The sequence below is a fragment of the Parus major genome, chromosome 1 (genome assembly GCF_001522545.3).
Source record: "Parus major isolate Abel chromosome 1, Parus_major1.1, whole genome shotgun sequence".
Lineage (NCBI taxonomy): Eukaryota > Metazoa > Chordata > Aves > Passeriformes > Paridae > Parus > Parus major.
Genome location: NC_031768.1, coordinates 88,034,393 through 88,047,547, shown reverse-complemented (window position 1 = coordinate 88,047,547; position 13,155 = coordinate 88,034,393). Strand labels below are relative to the sequence as shown.

At 42.1% G+C, this 13,155-nt stretch overlaps 1 protein-coding gene across 1 annotated transcript in view; it reads right to left on the bottom strand.

Moving 5' to 3' along the window:
* Positions 1 to 7,057: 7,057 nt before the first annotated feature.
* MAN1A2 (mannosidase alpha class 1A member 2) overlaps positions 7,058 to 13,155 on the bottom strand; it is a 132,809-nt gene continuing 126,711 nt past the window's right edge. Inside the window, exon 13 of the mRNA XM_015636714.3 lies at positions 7,058 to 11,589. Within this exon, the coding sequence (XP_015492200.1) occupies positions 11,457 to 11,589 (133 nt within the window). The 3' untranslated portion in view covers positions 7,058 to 11,456. The remainder of the gene's footprint in view (positions 11,590 to 13,155) is intronic.

Sequence of the window (13,155 nt, the reverse complement as noted above, 5' to 3'; positions counted from 1 at the left end):
TTTTGACATGCACTTGGGCTCTCTGCATACTTTATTTGCAAGTGCTGATGACATAAGGAATGCTGCACACTCACCACTAAGTCCAAAAAAATTCACTTTCGGGGGTGGTTTCTTTTGGTCCATCTTGGAATTGATGTCTCTTGTCTACAGGGTCATGAAATAAACTCTGGCACACAGGTATTGTGTGCCAGACAACGCAGCAATGGTTTCTCTGGCCAGCCACGAGGAATAATCGAGATATTAATCGAGGAAGAATCGAGAGATGAGAACAGTTTGATCCCGATCAGGGCACGGTGGGTTCTGCCTGTACAGGGAGGTTGAGGCGGCTGTTGTGCAGTGCTCAGCTTTTCCTGCTTTTCTCCAGGAACTTCCCCTCAGCCCCCTTAAATGTACTGCTTATGTATTTGTAGAGAGGAAGCAGTTACTTTTACAGTGGTCTCATATAATTTGAACTCTCTGCTCCTGGCATTGCTATAAATGAGGGAAAGGAACAACTTCACAGCAGGAGCTGGATCGCCTCTTGCAACAAGCTCTGCGATTAACTAGGAACTGAGCGGGTCCTCCTGCAGGCCACAGATCCCAGCTGGAATCTCCTGCCCGCCACGGCCTCTGTGCCTCGTCTTGGGCTGCGGGAGCAGCCGGCAGCTCTGGAAGCCAAGCTGGGCATCAGGTGCTGGTGGCAGAGGGCAAAGCTCCCTGATGTGGTGGAAAGGCGGGTGGGAAGTGGCCACGGATCCGTCTGGGAGAGGTCCCAGGGAGAGGTCCCAGGGTAAGGTCCAGATCCGCACTCAGATCTCGCCATCCTTGCCCTTGGAAAGGTGTTTTGGGCCAGGGATGTGCGGGAGCGGCCGCTGGGTGGGGTGAGTGCAGTGTCAGCCCGGGACTTTCCCTGCGGGTCCCCTGCCCGCGGCTCCTGGGCGAGGACACGGCGGGCAGACGGGGATCGCAGCTCAGGATCGGCACTTGCTCCTCGGTGCCATCCTTTTCTTGGAAAGGGAGGGGTGTATGACCAGCTGTGCGGTAGGACTGCTTCACACAGTCTGGATCTGCTGGCTCTGTTGGTCTGTGCCTCTTACTGCCACAAGATGGTATCTGCAGCGATGGTTTCCCCTCTCTCCCTTGCAAAGCCCAACTTAACATTCCGACTGCGGGCTCTCTGTCTTCACCAAGTCTGCACTTTTATCACAAAAAACACAGTGCTGGTCGCTGCCTGCTTCTGGCTACGGGGAATCCAGACAAACATAGACAAATGATCAACTCTGATACATGGCAGAAGTAAGGATTCATCCCACTTCCTCTCCTGCTAACATTCTTGGGTACTTTGCAACCCAGGACAATTCCTCTTACGAGTCAAAATTTCACAATGTCGCTTTAAGGGAATGGCTTGATACATGTATTTCAATAAAAGGTCTCAGGTTCATCCTCTGAACACTGCTCCAGTGGGAGTGATGCCACGCTTAGCTGTGACAACACAAGAACTACAGCACAGCTGAGATAGTGTCTGGAAGAAGCTTCCAAAACCAGAGTGTCACTGTCTAGCTTTTTGTTCCTGTCTGAGAACAAATTGGTTAATACACTGGAAGTCTGCTGGGTCTCTCTGTACACGCAGATAAGTAATACAGGATTAAAAATATCCCTTGAGTTTCTCCCTTGCTTCCTCCCTCCAGCACTCCTGCAGCAAGTGATGGGAGAACCACAGGTGACAGAGTCAAGGTCAAGTGTATGATTCCCATTCATTATTCACTTTGGTGTGGAAAAATTATTCTGTCCCTTTAAAGATCAGTGCAAAAATCCAAAAGCAATTGTGGGACTCACATTTATATCACAGGGACATTTTACTTGGGTGTCCTCTTTTTGAGTGTTACGTTTTGTACTCGGTTATTGTGAGCCATCTCAGTAAAACCAGGATGTTGCCAACTGTTTGAAGGAGAGCAGTCTTTAGCATAAATTGTGTGGAATGTCTATGGAACGAAGATCCACGTCTGCTTCATATTTAAGTTGTAAAATGTTGTGTTTTCTGAAAAGCACGTTGCCCTTAAGTATTTGTAGCAATGCTCAGGGTGAGCTTAATGCAGCAGTGCCCACTTTTGATCATTTCATGATGGTGGAACTTCTGCCAGATTGGAAAATGAGCCAAGTTTTATTTTTCCTTTATTTCTAAGAGTGGTTCTCACCATTCTGTGAAAAAAAAAAAAAAAAAAAAAAAAAAAAAAAGGCCAGGCCTTGGAAATATTAACCTATGAGTGACACAAAATCTCAAGATTAGAAAAAAACTGCAGACATGGAAAAAGATCCTTAAACTCATTATTTAGAAGCAGTCTCATCATTCTTGCAGCCTGAGTCATCAGTTTTTGAAAAATCAGGCTTGTCAAGCAGCTGAAGTACAGCCTCTTCTCAACAGGAGCCAGTTAAAATCTCGTGGTGCCCACAGAGGTTACAGACCCTCCACATCAGACGATTATTTTCTCTCCAGGAAGAAGGCTCCTTACAGTCACAGTTCATGTCCCACATCACAAATGCATTTTCATACTTTGTATTGATTTTCTGATCTATTCAGGGCAGACTGCTGTGGCCCCTTGTGCCTGGCTGGCTCTTCTCAGCCTCACTGACTCCTCAAACCAGGAACTTTGCACAACCTGGCAAGTTACGCACACAGAGGTGGGCAAAAGTTGCTCAGCATTTTGGAGACGCTGCAGGTGTTTGACATTTGACCCTTAATGTTCAAAGGTCACCATTCTGGAAGTCAGTCTGATACTATTTTTGAAAACAAATCATGACTTCCAGATTCTGAGCTGACCAGCACCAGAGCACACCCAGCCACATCCTTGTTCTTTCTCAACAGCCTGAGCTGGCAAAAAGTTTCTACTGCAGGGCTAAAAAAAGGATGTGGGCAGAGCATCTTCCTGATGCAGCTAACCAGCATCTGGCACTGAACATAACCTGTTCAGAGGGAACATCTCCAGAGCTACACACTGTGCTCTGGGAAGGGGTGGATGTGCTTTACCCATAGACTTCAATTAAGAAATAGCCTGAGTAGGATCTGGAGGAAATTTGAGGCAATTTTCTTAGGCAATATTTTCTTAGGGGACACACTTGAAAAAGCAGCATTTGTGTATTATTTAAGCTAATAAAAAAATCAATGTAACGATGTAACCTGGATGTGGCAGTGAATTTTTCACTATTGTCAGTGAACTCATCAAAGCCTGCTTCAGTGAAGCAATTAATTCCACAAGTTGATGGCTGGTGTGTATTCAGAGATTTGGAGGATTTTTTTCTTACAGAAAATTTCCACTTCAGTTGCTGAATTAGATATCAAAATATCTAATGAGAACCTGAAAACCTAACCTTGCTGTGATACAAGTTGAAACACAGTGTGGGAGCATGGCATCAGCTTTAGCAGGCTGTAGTACTGGTCTGACATAAGTGGTTGATCAAGTTACACTGGTTGTAAGATTTGAGCACACTAACAGCAAGAATCTATGGATTCTTGACATTATGTGCCTGGCTAAAGTGTACAAAATGCGTGACCATGTATCATGCAGAGCTAAGAGAACGCTTGCAAAAATGCCAGAGAACTGTCAGGGAAAGGGGGAAAGCCCTTGATGTGAACATTAATTAGCAGAGAAATAGCTCACAGGCATAAAGCACCTCAAGTAATAACGGGATGTGTACCCAAACAAAGGACAAGATGAGCCTTCTAGAACCAGGGGCAAAAAGAACTTAAATGCATACAAACAGAGAGTATCTTCAGAGATTCTCTCTTGAGGGTACTGATGATCTTCACTTACTTTGCTGTGTAAGAATCACTGCACAAAGGACTATTTGCAGGCTGTAGCACTCCTTTGTTTTAATAATATTCTTAGTTACCTGGGTTTTGTTCAGTAAAAATCTTTAGATCAAAAGAGACTGGTGTCCCCATGTTGTTAACATTGTGCTCCAACACACTGCAATCTGTTTCTGATTTCTCCACAGCAAATCCAGTGGTGAAAGGTCATTTGATAACCGTGTTAGAAAACTTAATAGGAAGTATTTTGGTGAATTTCTATTCATCACTACTCAAACAGCATAGCAAATGTGAATGAATAACTCCCATCCATGAAGTTATGAAAAGCTTTTTACTTCCTGATTCAATGGCATTTTACATTTGTCCTGCCTTAGAAACAGATAACAGAGCAAAGGAAAGAGCTTTTGTAAATTCAGCCCTAGACTTAAGAGATCCCACAGGAGCTCTGGAATGCAGGACAGAAAAGGACCTCCTACATCCTTGATTCAGGTACATGAAACTGCAGGCAAGCACAAAACATCATCCTTTTATTCAGCAGATAAACATATTTTCTATTCATTGTCAGAAATTATTTAGGCATTGCAGGTATCAGTTTGTGTGGGGCTTTTGTGCAAGGTTTGTCCTCCAGGAAAAACAGGTTTTTTTCTCTCCCAGGCTGACCAGCCACTTCATGTGCTGTGGACACCAGTTATCCCCTCTGTCAAGCTTCCCCTTTGCCAGGCTGAACTCCTCTCACCTCTCCTGATGCCAACTCTCCATTCCCTGGTAAGCCTCAATACTCCTGTCTCCACTGAGACAAGCTCTCCTGAATACAGGTAACCAGAACCACATCTCAGAGCTGCTCACCCATCTCTGCACAGCACTGGCACTCTTTTTGTTTCATCAGAAACACCCTTCCAGTGCATGGATGCCTTGCCAGCACCATGAGGCTCTTTGGCAGAGCCTGTTCTGCTCCCTGACAGCCGCTATTGATTTCAAGAAGTGACTGAACTAATTCCAAAGAACAGCCCCCCCTCCATGGATGTCAAGGCCTGTTAAATACCAAGATAACCACTTATGGCTTAGGAAGCTGCAGATCACTTCAGGGTACATTTGTGAAGTATCAAAATTCACTTTCCTGCTCTTCTGTTGGAATTTGCTCTTGATCAGGGTTGAGTCAAAATACGAGGTCATACAGACCTTAGTTTTGACTCAGCACAACCATTTTTATTTTCACTTGCTTTTTTCACCCTGCATTGGTGATCTGTGTATTATGGCTGACTGTATGTTCCGTCTTCTCTGTTACTGATTTCAGATTGATAACATCCCAGATTATAGTTTTTTTAGATATAGGTTTTGCTCCTCATCCCAGGAGGAACAACTTTGCATTTTGACTTTTTAAATTTCTCTTTTGCTGTTCCAGGCCTCAGCATTATCTGATCCTTCATTCTCTGTATTGACAACTCTTTCTAGATTTTTCTACAAACAAATTCTTCTTACCATTACAGACAGACATCATACCTGTCACCTGTGACTACTCATACAATGGAAACCATCTAAGAAGGCCAACAGTGACACTGTTGGTACACATGAACACACAGTGCTTTTTCCTTCCTCCCCAAATTCTTCCCTGAGTTTTTACCTGCAAATAAGTTTGGTTGTATGAGTGACTGCTCTTTCTCAAACCATTTCTCATGGGAGTTGGCTCAGCCTGAAATACTGTCAAAAAGACTCTTGCTCTTCATATTAAAAAAAAAAACCACACCATCACCAGCCTTCACACATCCCACACGTGAACCAGCACAGAGCGAGTTACGCTTCCTTTCCAAAGCCCACAGAAAGCCTAAGACTTTGCACTGAGAGAAGCCAGCTCCCAGAGCTACAAGACAAAGGCTAAAAATAACCCATTAAAGGATTAATTTTGGGATTTTTAAATGCAGCTAATTAATATGCATAGGAAAGGCACATGGTCTCCAGGAAGGAGCACACACAATCACAGAGTCTGCAAGGGAAGGGGGGGCGGGTGACATGCAGGCAGAGCGCCAACGGAGAGATAAAAGAGGATATTCCCTATATATATCCCTTGGGCAGAAAACACGCAAGAGAACGTGTTTCAGACAAGGTGGAAGCAGAGGGGTGAAGCATTTCACCGTTGAAGGAGCAGAGACGAGGCAGTGCAACCACAAAGGACAGCACACACCTTGCTACACCAAGTGAATTCCAGTGAGGTGGCTCAGGGGCCGAGGACACCTCGGGGAGATAGATCAGAGGACGCAAAGGCTGCTGCTTCGGAAGTGACGCTGCAGTTGGAAGCTGGGTGCAGCGTGAACGTGCCCAAGCAAAAAGCTATGGAGCAACAGCTGGAAGAAAAACTGGATCTTAAGGTGGACAGCATGGCAGTACAGCAGGGGCCATGTGTTGCACTCAATTATGGCACTTTGGAGGCAATTTCCTCTTGTGATCATTACATCCTGAGCTTGAAGCACCCTGGGAAGGTTGGGCATTGGATATAAAGCAGGACACAAGGGCTGGCAGTCATGGCACATCACGAAAACAAGGTACCATGTATGAGCAACATGAGTAACGTCAGACAGAAAGGATTACCTACAGTTAATGAGAATCAGAAAGCAAATCTGGTTATTCACAGGCTGCTCTGCAAAAAGTGGAGCTATAGCAGCAGTTCCAGGGAATTTCAAGGTGCAGGAGGAAAACAAGCTGAAGCCATTTCCTCATACCAGTTTCCCTATGAATAACACTTAAACATTGGAAACTTTTTCCATTTCACAGACATCAGAGGAATGGATGGACAGATTTTATTGCCCAACTCACTAGCTACTTAAGTCTCAAGAAAAGCTGGGGCTTTAACCTGGTGGCTTAATTATTTAGTACCACTGCTTGTCTGCCTGTCCCTTTACCCTCATCTAAAAGGATCTTTGAACCTTTTAGCTTTCACTAACTTTAACTTTCACTCAATTTGATAAATGGGGGAGAAATATCAAACTTCTGTGAGTTTTGGTGGTTTTCACAATGGCACCCAGGAACAGCCTCAAAGTGTTGTGCATGAAGCTGCATCTTGAGAGCCATCTGAGCACGACAGGGACCTGTTAGAAGCAAGTACAGGGGTTTCATTTTGCAACAGGGGGGTCTCGATACATGTTTAAGTTGACAAAGTCCTGAGTAGAGCTGCAGGGGAAAGAAAAGTTGCAGCACCACCAAGGCACTGGAATAGGATCAGCTTCACAGTCCAGTGCTACAGGATGCTGCTTTTGGAGGCAAAGGACAAAAACCACACTCTTTTCACTTAAAGACATTCTTTATTCAATCTTTTTTATATACAATATTATTTTTTATCTGTAAAAAGTACATATGCAGGATTCCAGGTCAGAGGCAGAAGATTTCCACATCAGAAGATAGACTTTTGCCCTTTTATTATTTTGGAGGAAAAAAATAATCTGTCAGTTTTAGACAAAGCAAGAATAAAGGCAGAATGCAAATCCAACTTCCACCAAGCGATTAGGATTAAAGGCAACAATTCACCGTAACTGGTCAGGCTGTCTCCTCTGACTTTGGTGGTTCCCAACTTTCCTGGGCAATTACAGAGCAGTTTGTTAGAAGGCGCTGACAGCTGAAGCAGCTCGTGCTTATCATCTCTGCTACAGTTGTATGCACACAACTTGCAAAAGAGCCTAGCTTTCCTCTTTGTATGGCAACTCAAATCCTTGAGTCAGATGACTGTTTTCTCAAAAGTCAAGGAGTGAGAGGGATGTCTTAATCAGGGTGAACCAATCTCCCAACTACAGTATGGATCAAGAGCTTGCTTTCATTCTTCTCTGGTATCAAGAAGCCTGTTTCTTATTTGTCCCCTTATAAACATGGGCTTGGCTTAGTAGCATGAATACCAAGAGGGCTTTGCTTAGGGGGCACACCTCTAACCTTAAAGGATGGCACTACAGGGAGTGTGTAATTATTATCACCTTTCAGAACCCAGGAAACATTCAAATCTTGTAAAATGCTGTGGGGAAATATGTCAAGTGTTTGGGAGCTAGAACATGGTGATCCACAAATTTGCAGCAGGGAGCTGAAGGAACAGCAAAAGTGTGACTGGCACATGAACTACTTGCTCCTCCTTCTACTCCATGGCACTTCCTATATTCTATACCTTCCTTGAACATTCAGTTGGAAGGACTATATTGTGAAGCAAAATTAAGACTCAGAATATCATTCAAGGGTTTTGTTTTTATTTAGAGGACAAAGCTAAGAAGTTGACTTCTTGACTGCAGGACATGCACAGCTCCAGGGTTGTTAATGGAAGCTGCAGAAATCTGGCCTCTTTGAAAAGTCAAGCTCTAATTGTCAGGAAAAAAAAAATTTACTGCTGGCAGATCTTGACCAACAGGCAAATTTGAGGCTTGGATTAGGAAAAGAACCATACATCCTTGTTTTGACTGCATGCAAACAGGAAATAGACAATTCTGGGATTTCCAGGCTCTTGCCCAAATCCAGTGTGTCAAAAATGCACATGATTTTCTGGTTTTTATTTCATTCTGTAAGGGGGGAGGGGGTATTGCAGAATTTGTAAAATGGGACAGCTACCTAGAGAAAATGAGGATTGTTTTGTTAGAGAGTACAGTGCAAGACTCAGAAACAGCTAGGACTAAAAAGTCATTTTTGTGCTTAAATTTACACTTGTATCTTCAAGAAAGTAAGACAGCAGCAACAGAATGAAAATGGCAACATTCTACTGTACCTTACATACCCAGAGGGAAAACAGTCTGAACTTTGGGTTGCACATAATGCCATTTTGCAGATCAGAACCTACTTTCCTGTGAAGGACTCAGAATGAGGGCACATCACTTCAGTCAGAAATTTCAGTATCTCTGGTGCTTGGTAATTAAGCACCTACCTTGTCCAGAACCCATTACCTCCAAACTCTGCTTGATCTAGGAAATATCAGGATGAAATTAATGAAAGACAGAGCAATTAGTCCTTAAGATGCATTATTTTTGATAAACTCTGCACATCATTAGCTTCTGGAGGAAAAGGACAGGTGGCATTTTAGAGTTATAGAGTATAAACTGACTGTTGTTGGGGTGGCTGGAAAATGAGATACAAGTGTCCTTTATTTGGTACCTGCCACTTATCTACACAAAGAAGAAATAGCAGTACTGTACATCTGCTTTGAGAACACCACCATCCCATAACATGAAATGGCTTAATCCTCAGTTCAGGCATTCTTGTGGCAGTAAATTAACCCACTGGGATTCACAGACAAGTTAAATTTGAAGGGTTCCTCTTTAATTCACAAGAGGGGGATAGAGGAGGAGAAGCAATAAGAAGTTTGCTGTTGCTGGGACTCCAGAATTCTGTCCTTGACCTTTTTGTGAACAGACTGGCAGCCATTCTACACCTCTGTTTATCAGGAAGAGTACAGGGATGGGTCTATGGGGCAAAAAGTGCTTTTATTATTTTTCCTTTTCTTCTTTTCTTCCTTTTTTTTTTTTAACAAGGGGGTCTGCTTTTCCTCTGTCTCCTATATACCCAGAGACATGTCGGAGAACAAGGCAGTCAACTGCACTTTTAAACTAATAACAGTTCTCATAGGATCAGAAAAACAATTTGAAAACACAGCATATCTGAACTTGGGAAAATGAAAAATTACTAGTTCTTCAGTAAGTCACTGAATAATAATTAGAAAAATAAATTAATGTGGGGCCAGAAAGAAGAATCCATTTATTAAGCTACTTCTAATTTTAAATAAACAATTACTGAAATCAGTATTATTTACTATATCAATTACTTTATATGTTCTCAAATTATTTTTAGCATATTGCTGAAAATTACTGTAACAAAGTAACTGCTATTGAAGTACAAACATTGAGACTGAAATTTCCCAAGCTCCATGTTTTCTTCCTCTTAAACTCAAGTAACTGTCTGGAAAAAAAGCATCTGATAGCATTTTTACTTAGATCATATGATGATTTCTATGTCTATGTGACACAGAAAAATGAAGAATAATTTTGTGTGGAAACTCTACAGTCAGGCGTATAATAGTATGACAGGGACAAAAGTCTTTTTTATATAAAACTTCATATAAAAACATTTATGAGGAGGGAAAATAGTATTCACTTCCTTTAAATCTGATGCTGTACCACTGTAGCTCACTGAAGAGTTCTTCCACTTCAGTACAAAAACATCAAGATTTTTTAAAGACTCAACCTGTGCATTAATTAGGAGGGAAACCAGCACCTAAAGGCTGTTTTTCACCAAAGGGGCCAGTCACCATGGCAAAAAGATTTGAGAGCTATATGGGGGAATAAAAAAGAATAATTTGAGCTGTAAGGGTTCTAAACAATAGTAAAAAGAGATCGAAAAAGACAAAACTGAATGGATGAAAAATCTGGAAAGAAAAAACTTTTTAGCAAATAAATGAAGATTGAAAAAGACACCATTTATATGATACTATCTACTCCAACCATGAAGTACTTGAAAAAACCCCATGCAGATAGCAGCATCATAAATTAGTGAAAGAAGAGACTCTTCAGTTTCTTTTTCCAGTCACATGTGAGAGATGTTAGCTTGCTTCCAAAGCTCATGTTGGATTTGTACTGGAGCACCCAGAAAAGCAAGTTTTGTTACGTAAATCAAAGGCAGTTTTAAGCTTCTGTCAGACACATATATACCTGCAAAGCAGGTTCTCTGACTATAATCCAAAGAATGAAATGTAACAGATTGTGTACAAAAACACAGAGCATCAAACTCTCACTGCTTAGCTCAAGGGGAGCTTTTTTTAGTTCCATATACTGTAGCCTCCTATATAAATCACAAAACAGTTGTGCTCACATTGTCATCTCTGTTTATTTAGCTAAGAGAACCAGGACTAAGAAGAGAATGGTTTTTTTCATGTGACGTAATTTGTGAGGAAGGGAAACTTAGGCTCCTTCCTACTCCTGTGATATGCTCCAGACTCTGAGCTTGCCAAATGAGCTAAGCCCACTCTGCTGAAAGTGAACTACAATCCAAATGCTTACTAATTGTTTTTTTCTTTTTGGATATAAGCATTATTTTAAAAAGGGAAAATGAGGAGACAGTAATTTTTGTACTTTAGAGTTTAGCTGTAACAGATTAGAGGCTCTGAGAATGGCTGCCAGTCTGGACAAGCAGATGCTCCTTAGAAAATTCAGACAGGTACAGAAAGAAATTCAAATCCTGATGCTGCTGGTGCAGTGGTGGTGCTTTTTGTTGTTGCTTTGTTCATGCCATCATTAAAAAGAAAAAAAAAAAAGAAAGAAAAATAAAAGAAAACCTAGGTATTTGGAACCCACCCAATCTGAAGAGGTGACTGTGTGTTGTTCCTTGCAACAGCAAGTAAGTTCCTCTCCCTAGGTGGGAAAGCCTCTTCTTCCTCATGCTGCTGCATTAATGTTATCTGTAGATTCCATGTCTTGCCAGGGTTCAAAGCGCATGAAGTCTCTGTCCTGCAAAAATCACACTGTGTGTTTTGGTCATGTATAAAACAGAACTTTTAACTTATTTATATGTTGAAGAGCTTTGTTTCCCATGCCAATACTTGCTTGACTCCGGGGTCTAGGTTTACCAAGTGTCTGTCTGTCTCCCCTCCTGCTAAAGTCTCAAGTGGTCCATGTAAACAAAACAGAGCTGAGAACAGTCTCTCTTCCTCTTCATAGAGCTGTTTTTATCGATATGCAGGATTTCCTGACAGTGTGGTGTTGGCTAAATGTAAAACAGGCAGAGGATGAGCTTCTGTGTTAAAAACCCAGTTGTCTAATGGTAGCAGATCATCGTTGGAGAAAAGCAGATACAAATACCTGGATACCAAGACAGAGATGAAAAACATGGGGATTAAAGCAGAGCACAGGCAGGCAGGGGCAACAGAGCAGCTTCAGGCCCCACAGTTCAGCAGCTACAGCTATAAACAAATGACTTACTTCTAAACTTTGTAAAGCACATACACAACCTTCCCTATTATGATGAAGTAATTTTTATTATGATCAAACCCTTCAATGAAAAGTTGTTTATGAAGACAGCATTTTAGTCTTTCTGATAAACTTTTGGTTTTTGAGTCTTCCTTCAGAGACTTGAAGTGTAAAACAAACATCAAGACACCAACCACAAGTATTTGAGGGACAGGAAAGCAGAGAAGTTGCCAAAAAGCTTTTCTTAACGGAGCAAATCCACTTGGAAATAACTAATCCTCTTTAATCCAACCAATGATTTCATGGCAGCACAAGGGAAATTACTAAACCATGGCAGGTATCTGATTTGTCATCACCATTATGGAAGCTGGTTCAGTCTGGTGAGAGGAAATGGAACAATAGATTGTGCAGAGGGTTTTCACAGATGTTGCACATTATAATACAATGCAGAGGACATGAAGCATGTAACAAAATAAGGGTTACTGGACATACACAAAAAAAAAGTATTAGTTGTTCCTTCTTTCTCAGTGCACACTTTTGAATGTGGCTGTGCCACAGCTCTGTAGGACACAGCGGTAATAGGGATCTGTCCAGGTTTTCTAACACAACTGCTGAAACTCTAAATAGACATTTCCCTTGTTACAGAAAACCTGGCTGTGTGAGTGCAAGCACAACAGCGTGGGGGTACAGGATCTCTCAGCTCCCACTTGCTTTCCTGCCATCCAGAAAAAGACATTTGACAAGGAAAGGGTGTCATTCCCATTAGTGGACTCTGCCATGTCCAGAATGTGCACACTTGTTCTGCTGTTCCTTTGCTCTCTCTCTGTCTGGGAGTGTGTCTGCTGCTTTCAGCCGTGTGTCACTGCCTGATCAATCCTTCTGCTGCCTTTATTTGCTAGCTCTATCCACAATCCAGTCAGTGAAGCCCTACTTTTTCTTTCCTTCCTCATCTATTTACTGTTTACAGTTAGAATTTCTTGCAGAGATGATTCAGTTTTGTCACACATATCTCATCTCCTTCTCTGCACTCTTCATCTGTCTTTAAAGCATCATGCCCTTCCTTTCCTCAAAACTTCTGCCTCACTCTCTCCTGCTGCAGCTCTCCGTGCTCTTTCTCACCACAGCAGCAATATTTCATCTTACTCAAACTCACCTTCCTCATTTGATTCACACTTTTCCTTTGAATAACTTAGCAACCTATTTCTCCATCTTGGTCCTTCCCACTCAACAGGTACCTTCATGCCAGGTACTGCTCAAAACTCTCAAATTTGCTGTGTATCTCTGATAAACTGAAGTATCCAAGAGCAACAAAGCGTATTTGGGATAGTTACCAAATTTGAATTTGAGAGGAATGAATATGCAGAAGTAATCATCAATAGCAGAAAAGATTACAGCAGACATTGCTTAAGACATATTTTATGCCCTCTTCTGAGGAAGATCTTAATTTTCCTCATGACT